At 49.8% G+C, this 21260-nt stretch overlaps 1 protein-coding gene across 5 annotated transcripts in view; it reads left to right on the forward strand.

The window, feature by feature from the left end:
• pde1cb (phosphodiesterase 1C, calmodulin-dependent b) overlaps positions 1 to 18667 on the forward strand; it is a 48362-nt gene extending 29695 nt beyond the window's left edge. For all 5 annotated transcript variants that reach the window (XM_055504020.1, XM_029130637.3, XM_029130638.3 and 2 more), the window contains 15 exons: positions 6707 to 6820; positions 7378 to 7560; positions 8150 to 8216; positions 8306 to 8422; positions 8701 to 8841; positions 9873 to 9973; positions 10235 to 10363; positions 10633 to 10734; positions 12321 to 12441; positions 13054 to 13135; positions 13370 to 13490; positions 14620 to 14795; positions 15070 to 15300; positions 15566 to 15628; positions 15735 to 18667. In XM_055504020.1, the coding sequence (XP_055359995.1) occupies positions 6707 to 6820; positions 7378 to 7560; positions 8150 to 8216; positions 8306 to 8422; positions 8701 to 8841; positions 9873 to 9973; positions 10235 to 10363; positions 10633 to 10734; positions 12321 to 12441; positions 13054 to 13135; positions 13370 to 13490; positions 14620 to 14795; positions 15070 to 15300; positions 15566 to 15628; positions 15735 to 15751 (1765 nt within the window). In that variant the 3' untranslated portion in view covers positions 15752 to 18667. The remainder of the gene's footprint in view (positions 1 to 6706; positions 6821 to 7377; positions 7561 to 8149; positions 8217 to 8305; positions 8423 to 8700; positions 8842 to 9872; positions 9974 to 10234; positions 10364 to 10632; positions 10735 to 12320; positions 12442 to 13053; positions 13136 to 13369; positions 13491 to 14619; positions 14796 to 15069; positions 15301 to 15565; positions 15629 to 15734) is intronic.
• Positions 18668 to 21260: the final 2593 nt, after the last annotated feature.

Here is a 21260-nt window from a genome sequence, read left to right on the forward strand (position 1 = left end):
GGAGCATTTCAACACAGTGAAAAAAGTTAAAGCCGTGTCTGTGAACACACACACACACACACACACACACACACACACACACACACACACACGCATGAACAGGGTGGAGGCTGCACCAGCACACAGCGTCCTTCTTGTTACTGGGTCCTATTTCCTCCTATTTACTCACCCGCCGTCGCTGTTATTTCCGCTCTGAGCTGCTCTGATCTGCACCTTCTGCAGCAGGCGGAAGCTTCTCCTCCACCTCAGCTGCCCTACATTGGTTGTTATTGTGATCAGGTTGGAGGAGATCCATGTTAAAATCATTAGTGTAGCAGTGCCACTTGGCAGAGCCTCCACCTGCTGCTGGCACCGCGTGCGGCGTCGGCCAATCAGTGCTGGAGACGCTCCCAAAAGCCCCATCTGACTGTGAAACCACAGTTTGTTTGGGCTCAGATGCTTTTCTTAGGTCGCAGGAACTTTTACACAGTTATGAGATGGGGAGCGTGGTGTCAGCGTGTGTGTTTTAACCCTTAATTAGCTCTAGGTGTGTGTTGAGCAACGCCTTAACGTTCACACAGTTGCACCCGTTCGACGTTGGACGACTGCCTGATGGTTCCACAGCTTTTAATGAGGCAGCTTGGGGTTAAGTGATTTGCTCAAGGGCACCCGTGTCAGTTTACGGAGGAGGAAGCCGCCACGCTGTGTGTGAAGTGTGCTGTTGGAGTGTGTGTAGCTGTCGCTGGGTGCGTGTTTGCTGCGGCGCCAGACTTTTAACCTCTCGCCCGCGTGACTCATCTGACGTGGGAATTCAGTGGCCTTTGAAAATCTACTTCTGCCTCATTAGATCGCTGTAAGTGAATTACCGGACCCTGTTCTGAGCCGGAACCAACACGCAAAGCACGGACAAGCGTGTGTGCGTCCAGAGGGCGGCTCACGCTCGACCCGTGTGGAGTGACGTGTCCCGGCCCGGGTCCGGGCCGTGGACGCATACTTTAATCTTGCATTATGTAAGTCATGCACCAGGACGGTGAGGATTATATCCCAGCACACGTGTCATGGCACAGATCATGTTTGACAGGACGGCTCGTTCGCTGGGTTTGATCACTGGCGTGATATCAAGGCAGGGATTTGTGTGTGAGTGCGTCCAGCGCGGCCTTTACTTTGTGTTGGTTCGGTTTTAATTACAGTCTCTCTGTGCTGCAGTTCTGCAGGGATTTATTAGAGGAAACCTCATATTTGCAGCACTGGGACGAGCTCATAATGCACATAGTGAGCAGGTGGCTGACCTTTGACCCCGCCGTCTTAAGAGACATGCTACAGTGTGTGGGCTGTGGAGAGGTTTGATAATAATGTTCTTGTTACGACAAGTTTGAAAAACACTTTCTTTTTACCATAATTTGTTAGTCAGAGCCTTCTACATGCTGTCATTCCAGGCCTGAAATGAAAGGCGGACAATAGTACAGTCATTAGCGAGTCCATTAAATCCTTAATTATCCGTCCTGCAGCTACGTTCGCCTGAGCTCGCTGCTATTTGACTATGTTCATTTGTTTCTGTTTGACCTTCTCTCCATCGCTGCACACACTGCTGCTAATTGCTGCTAATTAATGGCGTCAGAGACGGCGTTCATTTCTTCTTGTTTTCAGAGATTCTCTTCGAGCTGCTTTTTGTTGAATGGACCAGGTGATGGATCCTTTGGGGTCGTGAGGCCACATACTCACACTGTGCTCGAGCATCTGCTTTTATTCCTGTTAGTGAGGCCAGCGTGAAACATTTCCTTTTCCTACTTGGAGCGTACAGTATGTACAGTATTTCCCTCTGTGTTTCACAGTAATGTGAGACAGTAATGAATGTGGAGTAGATCATACTGTTACACTATTGGCTGTAGCTTACTATATGTTGTAATGTTTCCTGTCCACAGATCAGTGTTTTCTTAAGCTGTTGGCTTTTTTTTATTTCCCTGCAGAACAAAACATTTCCCAGAAACTCAAACTGCTTATTGGGATTAAAGGCAACGCTGGATTTTTCAGGCACGACACAAACATCACTGAATTTAATCCCAAACATTCTCCCCATCATCTCTGTTGTAAATAACTGCATTGACTTCACCTTCTCCTACATGAACAAAGCGTTTTAACATAAAGCCTTTACTTCTTCATTGTAGCATGATGCAGGTTTTTTCCTGCATTTGATTGGCAGCCGTTGACACGAGTGGGCTGCATTCAGCCGAGCACTGATCTTTTTTAAGGTTCCTTCTGTCCCCCTACAGTCTTGTCACATCTGTCATTTGCTACCTCCCACGGGAGAAGCTTTGTTTGGAACCCATATCGGAACTTTTGCGAGGAGTTAGCGATATTGTTCGCGGAGCGCGTCTCAGGAGTTGTACTTGTACTTGGAGCCGGCCTCTTTCAGCCTCTCCAGCGCTGAAGCCGTTCCAGCCCCGAACGCAGCGGCCGCCGACGCTCGGCGTGGGCGTCGCTCGGCGTTTTCATTCAGCTCACGCTCCTCAAGGAGAGCTGACTCCGTGTCCCTGCAGATGTTCCTGAATCCTTAGACGGTGTTTGGGAGTTGGCAAAGTACAACAGCATCAGTCATTTTTCATGCTTTGAGATTATCTTAATTTGCAGCCAGTTATTTGTTATTAAAGGAAAGACACACAGAACACGGTGCTCTTTTGAAGGAAATTGTTTGCTTTTTTGCATAACGACATTACAATACAATGAATGGAAAATGAAAAGTAGATTTTCATTCATTTACCAACACAATGGGAGCTCAGAAAATGTTTGACCTGTGGCGCATTCATGCGACAGTCGAGAGACTCTGAAGTTCCTGATTGACTTTTCTCTGTCGCTTTCATTCTGCTGCAAGCCTGCGTAGCCGGTCTTAAACTGGGTTCCGCCTTTAATTAAAGTGCCTCCGGCGACTCCTCCAGAAGCTGCTCACAGCTGCGAGCCACTCTCCGATCGAGGGATGATGCAAAGACGGTACATTAGATTAGAGCGCACACGTTTGCTGTGATCGATAGAAAGCATCTCTGTTTGTGAGCGGAGGCGTTCCTCCAGATGAGACGGAGCCGCATCGCTCTTTTCACGGCGTGGACGTCCCAGGACTCCGGTCTGTCCGTGGAATCGCGGTGGAGCCCGTGAGCGTGTGGCACCGCAGGTTTGGAGCCCAGTTCCCAGACAGATGCTGGTCTGTGGTCCTGATGCTGCTGAGCCCAGGCCTGATCACACACTGTCAGTGGGACGCAGGCGGTGACCAGTGTTCGCCTCCTGACACGCTCTCTGCACCCGCCACCATTCATTCCCTCACCCACTTTCCGCTGTGTGGAAAATGGGCTCTGGCTGTTCTGCAGGCGGCCTGTTATTACTGAGACTGAGGTCAGAGTGGGAGAGGTTTCATTTCTAATTTTTTCCCCGTAGGTTATGCAGAAGGATCCTTTTTGCTTGAGTGACTCAGCGAGTGCTGGAGGCAGAGGAAGCTGTTGCTATGTTACCTTGTGCTGTTTCATCCTCCCTGTTCACCGCATGTTTGCTTGTAGTTGTCACAACAGCTGTCAAGTGGTCGCGCGTTGTGGAGCCCCATTGTTTGCTGCAGGGTGGCTCCACTTTGACACCAGATAGCTCCAGTCCTCCCACTCCTCCCTCCCGCTTTCTGAGAAGGTCAGGGAGCTAGAGCCAATAAGAAAAGAATAAATGGAAAAAACCCACTCTAATCTGTCTCTGAATCTCTCATCTTCTGATATAAAGACATCTGGAGACCTCGTCCACTGCCCTAATAAACCAAACCACTAGAATTGATCCTCTCCTTAGTTACAATCTCATTATTTAATTATAAGGTGCTGCTATATAACAATAACTCATGAGAGATTATTACATTTTATTATTTTCTTAATTTTGTCTATTATTCTAGTTCTGTTAAATAAAAGACTGGATGCAAAGCAGAACATCTGCACGTTTTCTTTCCAGTCTGACGTACGTGTGACAAACGTTACAGCGTCTCCAGGTTGAGTTTAAGCATCTGCAGCTGCCTCTCAGTGAGGCATCGCCTTATTAAAGTCTAAGAAGCACGTCAAAGGTCTTTGTCTGTTCACAAACTTTGGAGTTGACAGAGTGGCTCACTTGAATATTAGAAGTAAAACTCTGTGCGTGATCGAGCCTTCTCATCTCTACAAATGCATATTATAACACAAGCAAGTATCTGTTGTCCTGCAGAGACCCTGCACTGAGGTTCAGCCGCGTTTTACTGTATTTAATGTGGGAACACACGCTGACGCTCCTCTAGCAGCGTTTTCTCTTGGCCGTGTGCCTAAGAGCCACTCTGGGCCGGCCCGTGTTAATGACCCGCGTGTCGCCTCCCTCCGTAATGACAGCAGGTGAAATGAGCCCATTTTGTGTCGCTTGGCAGAGGTGAAAGGCATTTATTCTCGCTAAAAGTCTCTCTTGGACCCTGAGTGTCTAGTAAATTATCTTTTGACGCTACGTTGGGCAGCGAATGCAGCGTCTATAAACAAAAGCAATGAGCTCGGCACAAAGCTTGTTAAAAAGCACTCAGGGACAAATGCTCAGAGTTTGTGTGTTGTCATTCAACGCACCAAAGCAAATGACCAACAGGCTGCAGCTCAGCATGGCGTTGACTCGGAGCCTGATCCTGAGCCTGGTCAAAGCAGGAAGGGAATCTCTTGTTCTTGTGTGTTGCAGGGAGGCTCAGTGGCACACAGCTGTTCTTAATTACCATCATTAGTGCTAACCAAATCACATGTGCACTGATTCCAGAGCTGCAGCTTCCTTGTGATTCCTAAAATAGCAGCTTGAGAGACAATCGACGAGCGAGCGTTGTTCCAGTGGGTCAAACGTCATGTTGGTGCAAGAACATGCAATGTTTGGCCCTTATTTTTGCCTCTATACAGGAACTCTGGTGAGTCAGACCCCCAACAGGCCGCCCATGAGCGACGCTGCTTCGCATCTCTATTGTGTTTGCTCAGTCGTATAGTTTTTTACTAAATAAGTGAAAACAGAAAAAACACAAGCGAGTGTCACATGACATGAATCCTCAGGTGTGCAGAGCTAGTGAAGGGTTTATTGTTCGGTTACGGTTCCCTGCACACAGCGAGGCATCAACAGTGATCTGTGGATCTTGCAGACTCAGAATTGATCCATTAAATGCATTTCCCAGCTCTTTGATTTACTTTGTGCCGCGTTTTCATCACTCCAGTCGGTCCAGTGCTTTGTTTTATGAGCGCACAAAGCTGATCTGCTGCCCGTGATGTCCAGCTGGACCGGGTGATGCTTGCGACCACGTGGCTCCGTTTCAAAGGTAGATTGGTGGATTGATCCATCTTAACCTGATTATTATTGCTCAGTGTAGGACTGAACCAGAGAAGCCTTGCAGCCGTTGCACAGCTGTTTGTGATGGGGGCTTTACCTTGGTGTGTGTGCTGTGCTCACAGCGCCTGTCACCCAGAGCACCAACGCCAACGCGGCCATTAAAAGAAATAAATCGATCCAAACACATTCATGAATATTTACGCTGAACTATTTTTGTCAACAGTCTTCACAGAAACATGTTGAGTCCTTGGCTCTGTGAGATTGCGGGAGCTGCCGGGGAACGTGATCAATGAGCGCGTCTGAAACCTCCTCTCTGCTTAATAATTCAGCAACGAGCGTAGCCTCTGTGGGCATTTACTGTGAAAGAGAGCACATGACCTCTAGCGCAGCAGCAGGTGGTGCTCTGCACGAGGCTGCACGGAGAGATGATGCCTTTTCCTTCACTGCTGCAGCGCTGGCTCATTACCGCGTCTCCAGCACAGTTTACGCTACAGCCGTCGGAGGTGAAGCAGGATTTAAACCGGTGTGGAGCTGCTTCAGTGACTTTACAGTCTTCATTAATTTATTGTGTTTATAGGCTCTAAGTTGTTTATTGGTCTAAAATTGCAGGAATCAGATGTACTGTATTAAATTCAAACAGTCCAAAACATTTGCAGAGATGCAGATGCAGCCAATAAGAGTGGAGTCGCTCGGGGCAAAGTCGGCCGGCAGAGGTCGACCACAGGGAGCACATCAACCAAAGGCAATCAGGACAAAAGGCGAAAAACTGAATATGTGAAGAGCCAACAACATCTGGCTGGAAGGCGACATCACAGCATCTATCGGAGGGGATGAGGAAGAGAGACAATGACTGAACAGAATCCAAACAGCAGCAACGAGGCTGCGTTGGTACCAGCTTAATGAAGCTCTACTGCAAAAATAGAACCGGAACCTGTCGAAGGTGAGCCGTTAATGGCGCCACCACCACAAACTAACCGGGTCGTTGGGCGACGCATGCAGAAAGATGCAGACAACCAACATCTGCCATTTTAAGAACAATGGCAGTTTCAAACAGCAGGTGCCTGAAAACAGCGATGGTGATGCAGCAAAGCAGCGTCTGAGCTCCGGCAGGAGCCGTGATAAAGACGAGCCGATGATCTTAATGCTGATGCATGCGGTTCGTTTCTAACTTCATACAAACAGTTGCATTCATGAGGCAGCAGGACACCACGACGTCAGAACAACGCAGTAACTGCAAAGGATTCTTCATTTTTCATGAACGAGGGCAGTTTATCAACACGAGCAGCGTTTTGTGCTGCAGCAGAGCAGATGAACCCGGTATCGCTCTCCACTAATGAGTGATGTCATGACGACAGGGGGTGATCCAATTAGTGGAATGACTGTTGTATCTCTGTTTTAGATTACGGTGTCTGGTGAAACAGCTGGAGAGGGGAGAGGCTTCGCTCACAGACCTCAAGAAGAACCTGGAATATGCAGCGTCGGTGCTGGAATCCGTTTACATCGAGGAGACGAGGTGAGAGGGGGCCGGGGGGTGGGGGTCGTGGGGGGGTCAGTGACCCCTCCCCTGTCTGTGACCCGCAGTTCAGCTCCGCCTTGCTAGACGAAGACTCGTCCTCACGTTCATCACAAAAGCAAATCTATGTCAGTGTATGTCGCTAGTTGGATCCAAGAACTGAACAGGCTTATGGAATTATGTAAACTACTCGTCATGTAGATCCGGACAGATTAGGGCCAGCGACGGCATGACGACTCCAGGATGATGAGCGGTGCGGTGTAGCACCGTGATTATCAGCGGGAAGCGAAGCCTCTGGCCTCAAAACGTGTATTTGGTTCAGACGGTGGATACCAGCAGGCTTTGCTCTTGATCCCCTGTACATGTCAACACTGACGCTGTGGAGGGATATTGGATTTGAATAGTGCATCATGGTGCTTCAGGAGGCATTTTGAAGTTACATAACAGGTGATATTATTTGATGGACAGCGCTGGGATTTGGTCGGGATCTCCCGCGAATGCCGAGCGGCCGCGACGATAAATGTTTCACTAAACCTGTACAATCTTTGACTCTCCAGACGCCTGGTGGACACGGAGGATGAGCTCAGCGACATCCAGTCGGAGTCGGTGCCCTCGGAGGTGCGCGACTGGCTGGCCTCCACCTTCACCAGACAGATGGGCCTGATGCTGCGGCGGAACGAGGAGAAGCCGCGCTTCCGCAGCATCGTCCACGCCGTGCAGGCCGGGATCTTCGTGGAGAGGTGAACGTGCATGTACAGACGGCACACACAGCAGGGGCGATGCAGCTCATGAGTCCAGCCTTGAACCTGAGCTCAGGAATGAATAAAAGTCGGTGAAATAATTCAGCAGCTCCAGCTCCGCACCTTGGATTGAAACCCTTAAAATTCAATCTGCGGCGTTCAGTGTGTGTGAGTCACTCACCTGGGCGGGCCGTACATCATCCCGCTCCGCTCTCCAAGGCCGCGCTTTATCACACACCAACATGCAACATGCATTTGTTCAGATCATTAAGCCCTGAGCACAGACTGTAAGCTGTTTATACAGAGTGGAGCGAGTGGTGCAGCACTGACCCAACGTCCACCATGGAAAGAAATGCATCATTTATTGTGTTTTTACTCCTCAATAATTCCCATGACTTCGTCTCAGGAGGAATTACACAGCTTGTTTTGCATCCTGTGATTAAGTTAATCTATGAAATCCCCCGTTGAAATAAATGACTTGCTGAACTTCCTTTTCTGTCACAGCTCGTTGAGTTGTGCTGATCGGAGCCCGGTTTTGGGCGCGTGTGTGACCTTACTCTCATTTGATGTTGTTATCTGGTCCAAACAGGATGTACCGCCGCACCTCCAACATGGTGGGCCTCAGCTATCCGCCGTCTGTCATATCAGTGCTCAAGGTATTAGCGTGAACACACATCAGAGCAGAAACGTCCGACTTCACCAGCTTTGACTTGATTTTATTTGATTCATTTCCTCTCTCTCGCAGAATGTTGACAAGTGGTCGTTTGACGTGTTCGCTCTGAACGAGGCCAGCGGCGATCACGCACTTAAATTCATATTCTACGAGCTGCTCACCAGATACGACCTCATCAGTCGCTTCAAGGTAAAGCTGCGTTCTGCCGCTGCGCCTGATTCCACAGATTGAATGCGATGCTGTATTTGAATAGAGGCCGTATTTATGGATGCTTCATCCGAGTCACTAACTGGGGACACTTCAACTACTGGGAGTGAACCACATAGGTGATGAAGCCCATATGGAAATGTAATCGTCGTCTGCAGCCGCTTAAGTGATTCATGAACCATGATTTTTCTGACTCTGCGGAGCGCGTGCGTCCGTGATTCACGCTTCCTGAGCGCCCGCTGCTCTTTTCGTCCTGACAGATCCCAATCTCTGCAGTGGTGTCGTTTGTGGAGGCGCTGGAGGTGGGCTACAGCAAGCACAAAAACCCCTACCACAACCTGATCCACGCCGCCGACGTCACGCAGACGGTGCACTACCTGCTGCTGAAGACCGGCATGGTGGTGAGTGAGGGTGGACGTCGGCGCATGCTTTATGGTGCTTTGCTCTTATTTTCTATCTGGTGACCTATATTTCACTTCCCACTGGAACGACTTCAGGCCGTTTCTGGTGCTGCGTTCATGCAGAAAACAAACAAAGCTGAGTTGGACGTCCCCTCCGGCCGACCAGCCAGCCACCCCCGCTCCCAGTCTTTCTACTTAATCACCTTAATAAGTTGGCAGCGACAGGTCGACGTGTCGGCGCCGCGCGTTTCTTTGGGCGGTGCCTCGTGGACTCAGCCGCATTTCTGCTGGAACCACAGGCTCGTGGGAGAGCGGGAGCACAGCATCTGTCATCTCACAGGCCCCCAGGCCTCCATTAAATCAACAATCAACAGGTCATTCATAAAGCAGGAAATATGCTGAGGGATGGATGCACACACACTCACACACACACACACACACACACACACACACACACACACACACACACACACACACACACACACACACACACACACACACTGACCCACTCACTTCCTGAGCTGAATCCCTGCAGACGTGAGTTCAGAAGCTGGAGAATAGAATAGACACAGATCTATAACATCTGCTAGTAGTTGGTTCAGTACATGCAGGTGCTTTTTAATGCAATCGCAGCTTTCATTCATCAAAAAGTTTGTTACTTCGACGTCTTGTTTTATTTTCAGTAACAGTGACAGACGCAGCGAGAGTCTGGAGTCAGCAGAAGCAGAAGCATTAAAGTGATGCTGTCGCTGTGACTCTCAGTTGAGCCCGTCTCATCTAAAGTTCTGACCTCCTCTGTTTCCATCCGTCTGTGACGGTGACGCGTTCTTCAATCCTTCATCGTTACTTCTTCTCCACATCTTTATGACGTCCTCTTCTTTCCATTCTCCGGCTTCTCATTCCTCATGTGTTCATTATGTCCCTTCACTGTTGTCGGTAACTTTCCACCTCCTTTTTACACAATGCTTTTACTTCCTAACACCTTCTCTCATCTTCATCCTCCTCCTCCTCCTCCTGTCCTTCATCTCCAGCATTGGTTGACTGAGCTGGAGATCTTTGCCATGATCTTCGCGGCGGCGGTGCACGACTACGAGCACACAGGGACCACCAACAACTTCCACATCCAGACGAGGTACTGGTTCATAAAGTCAACAATGCATGGGTTGATGCTTTAATTTACAGCAAGGGGGCTTAATGTTCACACTGAGATCTCCTGCAGAGCAGTAATAACTGGTCAACCGCCTCGTAATCAGTTAGTAACTAACACACATCATCACAGCAGCTGCTTCGCTTCAAACGTGCTCATGAAGAACGCATCCTTTCCTCCACTTTGCATTGTTACCTGCAGCTGTGTGAACTCACTGGTCATTTGGTCTCCTGCTCCCTCTCACAGGTCCGACACAGCCATCCTGTACAACGACCGCTCGGTGCTGGAGAGCCACCACGTCAGCGCAGCCTACCGCCTGCTGCAGGACGACGACGAGATGAACATCCTCTACAACCTGTCCAAGGACGACTGGAGGTCAGAGGCACGAGGGCCGGGAGGATGTGTTACCTTCCAGGTCCAACAGCTGGGGACTGAATGGACTGAATGGGACCCTCTTAATGGGGACAGTTACTATTCTGTTCTTTGCTGGAACCAAAGCAAGGATTAAAGTCTGCTGGCTGCCGTCACTCACTTTAATGGCTTTGGAAGTGAAGTCAGGCTTTTTTCTAGGCTGCCTGCGTCTGACACTTCATTACACTGTACACACATAGCTCATGCTTCCCCTCCCTTCTGTGTTCATGCAGAGAGCTGCGAGCCCTGGTGGTGGAGATGGTGCTGGCCACAGACATGTCCTGTCACTTCCAGCAGGTGAAGGCCATGAAGAACTTCCTGCAGCAGCCTGAGGGGTCAGTCGCCTGCTTTGTCCAGATGCACCTCCATTAAAGCTGCCGTCAGCGGCTGTTGGCAACCGCGGCGCCGTGAAGCCCGTCCTGCTCAGGAACAGACGGGGGGCGGCTTCTGCTGCGCGGGTGCTGCTCACTCGGCATGAGAAATAAAAACCCGAGCAGATGTTTTGTTGCCAGAAGAACCAAAATGTCAGGGATTAAGAAGTGCAGGTACACCACAGGCTCTCTGGGGCTCCGACACAGGCTAGTTTATGTTTTTGAGCTGGAAGCTGGCAGCAGAGTTGTGCTCCGGGCATGCGTGCGTGCGTGCGTGCGTGCGTGCGTGCGTGCGTGCGTGCGTGCGTGCGTGCGTGCGTGCGTGCGTGCGTGCGTGCGTGCGTGCGTGCGTGCGTGCGTGCGTGCGTGCGTGGATGGATCCTGTGGTGGCGACGGCTGCGATGACCACGCAGAAAACAGGAGCCCCAGGAAGGATGGAGACACGGGTCGATGCAGCCCCACCCCTTACAGTCAGTAACCAGAGCGCGCTGGTGAACCACACGCGGCGGATGAGGAGCAGACGTATAGAAACAAAGCTGAAGCGCTTTGACCACGGTTAAAACAACACTGCTTTGAGTTGAGAGTCTCGGGTTGCTCTCCATTTCTGAGAAACTACATGTATTCATAATGTACAGGTTTAACGATCTATCGGGGGAAATTGGGAAAATTTCTATGGATTCAGTTCGTATTTTGACCACATCAGCATTTGAAGCTCTTCCAGCTTTTCAACAAGTCCAAAGTTTCGTGCGACGTATTTTAAGCACCGTGACCGAAAGCTGCTGCGCTGTTCATCCGGAGCTGCTGCGTGAGAACAAAGAGGGGAAAACTACAGTACGACGCATGAGTCATCGCTGCTGATGCGGCTGCAACTCTGACAAGACACAGTTGTGAGAAACATGTGGACCTTCAGGACATTTTCTTACTTTAACGTGAAGCGTTTCACGATTATCAACAGGGAATCAACCATATTGTGGGTCCTGCATTTGCAAATGCAGCTCAGAAATAATCCTATATGCATTCATATAAGTATAATATATACATATAGGACCCACGCAGACGAGTGTGAGACACATAAATGGGAAATTGCAGCGCGCGAAGCTGTAATGCTGAATGGACTCTAATGTGAAGTAATTCACAGCAGTCTGCTCCGGGCTGTGTGAGTGCACTTCAAGATCCAATCTGCCACAAATGGAAAGGGAGGGAATTCAAGCAAGTCTTTTTCACCTCTGCTTAACCTTGTGCATGGGCGCGTTTTCATATTTTGCCTGCGTCGGTCCATTTAACGGACGAGGCGGCCGATGCAGAGATCTGATTTTCCTGGAAGGACTTGGGATCAGGACGTCGCAGTTCAGGGCGTAAATCGTGTATTTGTGTCTGTTTGTACGTGATGAAACGGGATCTTATTGAGGATGTCAGGGTAAAACAAACACATTCACCTGACACAGATTTGCTAATCTGATTCATTTCAATGCAACCAGACCAAAAAACAACACAAGGCCGATCCCAGCCCCACTCACGTCCCTTCTATCACTGTGTGTGTTCTCCTTCAGCATCGACAAGCCCAAAGCGCTGTCGCTACTGCTGCACACAGCAGACATCAGCCACCCGGCCAAAAGCTGGGACGTCCATCACCGCTGGACCACCTCTCTGCTGGAGGAGTTCTTCAGACAGGTACACAAAAGTCTGGACTTTAACACAACCTCCAACGTAAGGTTACGTAGATTCAGTGCTTTTCCTATTCAGGCTAATAAAACACTGTGCTGTTATTATAAAGTGAATCTGAGGGGCGTTTGAAACCCAATCATTCCCTCCACAGCTTTTTCCATCACCATCGTTCAGTCTTAATCACTAAACTAAATAAAACCCTGCGCCGTCACTGATGAAATAACAATAGCAGCGCATCAAGGAAGATTAAAATGAAGAACGCGGCCTGATTGATCAAATCATTTATTAAGAACAAATGGTGTGTTTACGGTGTCAACAATAGGATCAGGCGTTTACTGGTGCCACATTGCTTTCATCTCCTCTGTATTAATCCACATCGTTCTCATTATCACTGCTATTGTTATTAAGGCCGCCGTGACAGGGCCTTTGTCTCCCGGGACATGAATTACCAATAAATGGCTTCTCCAAAGAACATCGCCCCACGACTCCACGTCTCATTTGTTTGCAGCAAATCAGACGAGAAAATGAAAGGCGCTGGTGACCCACTGTAGGCGGACGTGCGCCTGCAGGGCGCGAGGCTTTGAACCCCGCGATTCATCTCTGGCTGCTGTGTTTCAGGGGGACAAGGAGGCGGAGCTCGGCCTGCCGTTCTCGCCGCTCTGCGACAGGAAGTCCACCATGGTGGCGCAGTCCCAGATCGGTACGTGGGGGGGGGTCTGCTCCAGTGGGGTTCATGGATGTAAAAGATCCACAGAGCATCTGAGGACACGGACGGCATCAATGCAAATACCAAAACACAACAAATGCTGTCTAAAAAAATAATCACGTTCTCAATCAAACATTAATGTATGACTCATGAACCACTGCATCAGCTGTGAGCCTCTGACCCTGCTGATCCAGGGCCTGTTCTCACATGCTGCTCTCTGCTCCCCAGGATTCATAGACTTCATCGTGGTGCCCACCTTCACCGTGTTGACGGACATGATGGAGCGCATCGTGACTCCGCTCATCGACGAGGCCTCTCACTCAGGCTTCGCCGGCTTCCGCCGCTCGAGGTGAGCCTCATATCTCTCCAGTCTGATGTTTTCACTGGGGTTTCGTTGGGTCCTGGGAGGCTCCGATTCCTGCCGGCTGCTCAGTAGCAGGTCGGAGCAGATGGAAGTGGGTGACTGTGTAACTCTGAGCCTGTTTTAATCAAGCAGCCTGGTCATTTAAGGACAGAAAGGCTTGTGTTCGCCAGCCCTTAACTTTCACAGCGACGATCCACGAACAGCCTCTGCTACAACAGCACATCCTATTCAAGCCTAGAGAACAGCAGATGATTCTCCCATGAGTAATCATGTCTGTGTGTGGAAATGCCTCCACCTTTCATCAGGCACAGGCACATACCTTGAAATTGACATTTTAGAAATGCTAGTCAGGTTCGCGTCGCCGTCGCCGCTGATGCAAAAGCCCTCTGAGTTACAAAGCAGTGATTTCTGTCTCCACTGGGTTCATCAGCTGGCTCATTACCACGGCGACCGAGTAAGAGGGTGCATTCCTCTGCCTCAAGTGTCGCTGATGTTTAACCCACCTGCAGTGAGATCATTTCAACCCTCCATTAGCTTAAACGTCTGATGGTGGCACGAGGCGGGTCTCTGGGAGTCAGCGTCAACCTGCGCGTGCTCCTCAGCAGCAGTCATTAGTCACTGGCTTCGCCTCCAGTGGAGACTAACCAAGTGGAAGTCCTCCTCTTCGCACACACCTGGGCGCTCATGGGTTTCCTCACAGCGACTTAGGATGTCTGCTAACCCGTCCTTCTCCTTCCTCTGTGTAATTGCCTTTATCTCGTGTGCAGACAGTCCTGGTACTCACAGACTGTACCCTAATAACTAGGTTATATCCCTAATTGCCCTCTGGGTTGGAGGGAGATGTCTGCAACTATTGGACTGGCTGCCTTGAAATTTGGTGCAGACATCATGTTCCACAAATGATGTACCGAAATAACCTCGGTGACCCATTAAAGGGGCTCCAAACAGAAGAATCACACTTTCATGAGGTTGGGGGATGCAGACGTGAGCAAAGAATGGTCAGAAACCTGTGGGTGAGGTGTGAAACTAAAGTTCCCTGTTGCAACGTGATGCATGTGTTGAATGAGCTGCTTCTGTGATCGCTGCCTTCAGCCGTGTGTTCTGCTCTGTCCAGTCTGAACAGTATTAGCTCAGACGAAGCCAAGAGGCAGAACGTGAAGAGCACCGGCTCCGACAGCAGCTCGTCGGTCCAGAGCTCCCTGCTGACGGTGGACATGAAGAACTTCAAGGCGTTGTGGAATGAGGAGGTTTATCAGAACAGAGAGAGGTGGAAAGCTCAGGCTGCCAAAGGTAAGCAGCTACTGGGAAACGGGACGTGTCCACACACATCATGGGGTCCAGCAGAATGCAGGAGATCGGCTTTTAAGGCTGCAGAGTTAGAAGTGTTAGTAGATTCAGTGGGAGACGCAGTGACTGTCTGATTTATAAAACTATAATCCGTAGTAAAAGCTCTGCGAGCGTCCCCTTCACTGCAGCGTTCCTCGAATGATAACGACCCGCTGAAGAGTCTGAACAGAACAACCTGTCACTGACCCGCTCTCGCTCTCTCCACACGTCACCTCAGAGGCGGAGGAGCGAGCGAAAAGGGAGGCGGAGGAGCGAGCGCAGCAGCAGGAGACGGAGCCCCAGGAGGTCCAAACGCAATCAGCGCCGCCCGACCCGAACCAGGACCAGGACCGAGCGGAGGAGGAGGCGCCCGACCCGGAGGTCAGACCCCCCGACGGCGACACGGGGGAGCGTGAGCAGGAGGCTCAGCCCGGGAGCAGCTCGCAGCAGAATGCTCCGCTGCAGAACGGTACGTGCCCACGGACGCCTTGACTTTGTTTATGTTTGAAGAATAAATATGTTGGTTTGATTTCTGTACAAAGATCTTTCCTCCGGTTCTCGAAGCGCTAAATCTGCCTCACTGTTGTTGGACACTTCAAATAAGGGTTGTTAAGGTCACCAAACACTGCAGCATCAACAATGGAGGATGATTTGAGCATTTCCCACAGGACAGAGTCATGTCTGACACCACACAGTGCACCTCAGTCACTACTGCCTGCTCCTCTGGCTTTTAGGAGAGCTGTCTGAAGGGGCCGAGTCTCCGGAGGCCGAGGAAAGCAGGAACAGAGGCGTCAGCGGTGAGTTGACAGGAGGACGCAGGCCACATCCGGCGCGACAGCCCTCACACTCACGAACACGGCCGCGTTCATGTGCTTTTAACTGTTTGTTCATGCGTTTAAACAGAGGGAGCCATGGAATAGTGACCCGCGCCGCTTTGGAAGCCAAAGGAGAGAGAACTCACAGGAAACGCCATCGGTTGGAGTGTGTCGCCCCCTGCAGGACGCGCGCAGACTTACGCCCACACTCACCACCCCCACCCCCACGCGCCCGTCACCCGTGGAGCCCGTGGCTTTGTGTGCATCCACCCCCCCCCTGCTTCCAGAGCGCGAGCGTCGCTGGCGGGGATGAACAGGAGCCTTGCACTGTCCCACTGACACGGAAGATGCTGCTTTTGTTGTGTGTTTGCCGATGGGACACGTAGCCGCCGCACAAGACCTGCTGATCCACACTGACTCCCACAGTTCCCACTGATCCCCACTGTGTCACACCAATTCCCACTGTTAAACTGTCCCGCTCTCGTTTCTTAGAGTTCGGCTCCATGAAGCCTGGTTAGAAGCCCATTTAGAGACACGCAGACATTTCCAGTTATAGTGATTTATGTCCTCGCACAGAAGTGTTTCATGGGGAAATGTAGTATCAGAGGGACTTTTACAACTGCTTCAAGTGGTGGTTGTAGACTTCCTTCATCAACCCTTCTTCTGTGGCTCCTGTTGGGGCCTCGCCTGTTTTTGCCTCCAGCTGTGGTTCATTCCACCCCTGGAAACGTTTTTCAGACCTCGTGCACTTCGGGTCCATCTGTGTTCCTTTGCAGACTCTCATTTAGTTTTACTTCACTGTATATAGTGAAAGAGGAGCGGCAGAAACGCTGGGCTTCTACGAGCCTCCAACACATATTTTTGGATGTAAAATGTAAACTATTATAGTTGAAGCGCTCAGAAATTAGAATGCAACGTTTGCATTTCAAACATATCACACGTCCACAACGTGTTTAATGTTTTGTAACGTGTTAAATCTCCTTGTTTACCTTTTTTTCTACCATTGGTTGTGCGTTCCATGCGTCTGACACACTCGCAGCGCGGCGCTGACTCTTCTCGATGCCTTCTTATTCAGCTGTAGCAAACGCCAACGCCGTCGCCGGGTTCCGTCTGCTCGGTTCCGTCCGCTCGGTTCCGTCCTCTCGGTTCCGTCCGCTCGGTTCCGTCCTCTCGGTTCCGCTGCGGCGGCTCCACCTCCCACGCTGTCGGTGTCATGTTTAGTCCATGTGTTTACACTGTGCCCGTGACGCATCCGAGGCCGTGAGTCCAAACTGTGTGTGCATTTTAATTGTTTGCCAGTTGTCTATAGAAGATGCAAATATTGCTTCCTGTGCATATGTAACATATTGAACTACTTATTATGTATAATTAGAATGAACAAAATAAGCATTTTTGCAGTATTTGCATAATTTTTCCTAAAACTGTGCACTTTCATTTTGTCTTTTCCTTCATGTTTTATTGAGATCCAGCTCGTGGTACTTTTATTTTGAAGTATTCTGTGCACTGCTACATAGTCTTATGTGTATATATAGTCTTCAAAAAGGGTAAATGGGAAGAATTATTGTTTTTTTACCTCTTTGATTTGATGCACGTTCTCCATTTTTATATTCCAGGAACGTTAGCTTTGTGCTGGGATCACACGCTTCTTTCTACCTAAAATCCAGTCTGTGCTTGTGCTTAGTCAAGCCGCTGACTGAATGTGTGCCTCTACATGTACGTTACGTGTCTCATGCTTCACGTTGTTGTGCTGACACAGAACCAGCTCAAATCTTCCTCCCACTGTAAACTACAGGAGTCGTGTGACGCTGCAGACGCTTAGTGTTAGTAAAGGTTTGTTTGGCTCGCGTTCATTTGGCTGTTTAACATGTTCATTCTGTTTTTTGCCTCAGAATGGATTAATGTCAAAACCTACGTCTTCATGTGCATTGATCCTTTTTTTCTCCTATGTGTCAGTTTTATTTTTTTCCACCTGCTGTGAAGTCAGATGTGGTTGAGATGTAACTATAATGTTAACGGTAACAATCAAAGGAGACAGAATTAAACCAAACTTACTGCATCCAGAATGTGGCCTGACCTGCAGTCGACCAACGCATTTACAGTGTTGGTCTTTACTGTGTTTGGATATTTAGCAGGACTTCAAACTAACCATAACCAGAAGCTGTGTCTGCAGCGCGTAACGACTTCTAAACACTGTTGACCTGATTTATTGTTTGATTGTCTCATGTTTAGTCTGAATCACTCTGTAAAGACTGAACTTAACTGACTGAACTGTGTGTGTGTGTGTGTGTGTGTGTGTGTGTGTGTGTGTGTGTGTGTGTGTGTGTGTGTGTGTGTGTGTGTGTGTGTGTGTGTGTGTGTGTGTGTGTGTGTGTGTGTGTGTGTGTGTGTGTGTGTGCTGGAAATCTTAATGTGCATTTCTGATCTCCTCACTGTGACTTGCTAAACTGATGTGTGCGTGTGTGCGCGTGCGTGTGTGTGTGGGTGTGTGTGTGTGTGTGTGTTCAGAGAGCATAAAGCTAAAAATGATGCAGTGATTTGTAGAAATGTGGATTTTTCACCACCAAATTCCAAAACACACCTTTAGTTACGAGTGTTTTTACTCAAAGGTCATGTTCTTCTCACTTTATATTTAACTGCTGTGCATAAAACAGCTGGAAACACACAATGATATAACATTGGCTTTAGACTGATGAGACCATTAAAAACTGAGGTGGACAAATTAGCTACCAACACTAAAGTTCTCTGAGACAGTAGGATGTAGTGTGTGTGTGTTTGTGGGTGCGTGCGTGCGTGCGTGTTTCTGTGGGTGCGTGTGTGTGTGTGTGTGTCTGCGTGCGTGTGTGTGTGGGTGCGTACGTGTGTGCGTGTCTGTGGGTGCGTGTGCGTGCGTGCGTGCATGCGTGCATGTGTGTGTGTCTGTGCGTGTGTGTTACTATCCCATGCCGGCCAGGCGGCCGTGTGTGCCACCATGCTCTGTGACTGCACAGTCGTATCAATAAATCTGGACTCAAAGGGCTCAGATCACGTGTGCCTGTCTTTCTTGGTACCGTTCAGCTCATTCATCAGGAACACACCACACACACAGGCATCTTGGAGTTTGGAAGTGGGTTTGGAACTTTGGAGCCACGAACCCATGATGGAGCCAGACTGGGCCCAAGATGAAACCTGGATGAATTATTAACTTTACTTTTATTTTGAAACCACTCACTTCCTGGTTTCTCCCGTCGGTCTCGCCCACCTTGACGAAGCTGGTTAAACACATTGACCTGCCTCCATCTCCTTGGAAGCAGCTCTCACACCTGTCACAGGTGGTCTGTGTGCGTATTTGGCCAGTTCTTCATGATGTCCTGCTTCTATTCACCTTATAAGAGCTCAAGCCTTTTATATGAGCTAAGTTGGTTGCATGAGACAGTCCCTCTCACTTTAAAGACGAGGCCAATGGTCCTTGACCTTTGACCTTTGCTATACTCGCGTTCGCATACGTTCAGTCATCTCTGGAGTGCTGCACGCTGAGCTCCTCAGCCTCTGGACGACCCTGTTCACTTTCCCACGTGTTTCAGACGTCTCCAATCCTGCGTCCTGTTACCTGCTTCCGAATAAACCTTTTAATCTGTGCACAGTAAATTGCTGCGTTTTACTGGAACCAGTATCCGGCCTGGTGGTCGTCCTGAGGATCGGTCCACAGTTGCCCTCGTATTTTCCTCACCATTTGTTTACATCAGTGCATTTATTATTTTCTGTCCCCTTCACAGTTCTGCATCTTTGTCGTCTCATCTTTTAGTAACTTACTGAATTAGCTGCAGCACCGACACACGCTGAAGCCCCACTAGAGGTCTCTGTTTGACTGGAAATCGCACCGAGCTGCTCGTCAGACCTGACGGGACGCGTCGCTCTCCCATGACGGCCTCCACGCCGCTCCTTATCCAGCGCATAGGCAACTCCACAAACATCCTACACAGAGCACATATTTATCACGCGGAGCATGCATATTCATGGGCAGGTTGATGGAGCTCGTGGAGGGATGCGTTGGGGTTCTCAGCGCAGCGCTGAGTGCCGGAGCAGAAGGCGAATGTTAATTCAATTATACGGCAGCTGTTCCTTGGTGCCCATGGCCACTGTGTTTGCACTAGAACAGAAATCTTGTATTAGGTCCCTCGCCATAAAAGACCATTGCCAGGCATGAGAATGGGGACTGCCTGTAACCAAGAGCCATCAACAGTGTTTTAAAGAGCTTTTAATGCTTATTTTTAACTCAATCAAGGCACTTGGTGCCGCTGCAAAATAAGATTTGTGTTTCTTATTGTTGCAGCTCGCTGTTGATTTACGCAGCTCCGATTTTGGGTCATTACTCAATGAAATAGTCCATCTGCTAAGAAGTTGAATGTGCAAATGAGCTTCTTTTGCTGCATTAAGTCAAGTGGGAGGTTGTTGGGTAGAGGTGTGTGTGTGTGTCCTGTGGCGGCTGCGCCATTATTTAGAAATGAACAGCTCTATTGCTTTTAGCATTACGAAGCCAGCATGCAGTGTAGATGCCAAAGTCTTTATATACAAGAGGTGCACAGTTCATGCATGTGTGTGATGGTTGAGCTTCACCTGTGACATGATGTGTACTGTGTGTGTGTGTGCGTGCATGCAAACGTGGATGCGGCCCAACACAAAGCAAGCAAAGTGTGGGTAAGAACCAGTGGAACCAGTGGGACGGAGGCCGAGGCCGCTCTGACCCAAACAGAGCAGACAGCGGGTTCTCCCCCTTAACGACAGGCGGCCTCATCACGCAGTGTGTAAAGTAGACGTTACATATCAAGCTGTTTAATGAAACAGAAACCCCGTGGATCCACTGCAAAGAGCACTGAGCTCTATTTAGAGAGACTGATCGAGCGCCCAGAATCAAAGGACCCTGTGGCACGAGCTGCTAGTGTGTCTGGGAATTGGCCCAACTCTTAAAGAGCCGAGCGCCCCTCATCCTGACTGGGGGCCGCCCCCCGAACAGGAAGGAGCCATTTCTGCTGGCAGCCAAGTGGCTCCGCTCCTGGACGCGTGTCAGGTGAGGAGCGCCGGCTGCCAAGCGTGAGGCCCTCAGGTGGAGGCGAGGGCCGGGCCGGGCCGGGCCGGGCCGGGCCGGGCCGGGCCGGGGCAGAACCCCCCCCCCATCAGCTCAGTGACACGAGCTCCAGACCAGCCTCTGGCAGAATGGACCGTTGGGGCGGTTCGGCCACGTCTGCAGGGCGATCGGCGGTTCTGGAGAACACGGTCCTGATGGAACCCAACTTGAGTCCATGCGGCGGCAGAGCAGCAGGGCTGGAGGCCTTCTAGGAGCTGTGGTGGTCACTTGGCAGCATGTCCTGCTTTTGCATGCTTTTTTGCATTCGTCTCATGCAAATGTGCACAGATTTGAAGTCAGATCCGAATCCTGCACACGGGGACTTGAACGGAGCCATCGAGTGCTTATTTTTCATGTGCTTAACGTTCACGTCGTGATGAATTGTTCATGCGACTGCAAAGATTTATCACTGTATACTTACTGCCTTTCTCCTGTTTTGATGTCATAGAGTGCTTCAGTTTGAATCAACCTCGAACCAATTTAGCGCCGAGACACCATGTTGCTCGTTCTTGC

This window comes from Betta splendens, chromosome 17 (genome assembly GCF_900634795.4).
Source record: "Betta splendens chromosome 17, fBetSpl5.4, whole genome shotgun sequence".
In the NCBI taxonomy this organism is placed as follows: domain Eukaryota; kingdom Metazoa; phylum Chordata; class Actinopteri; order Anabantiformes; family Osphronemidae; genus Betta; species Betta splendens.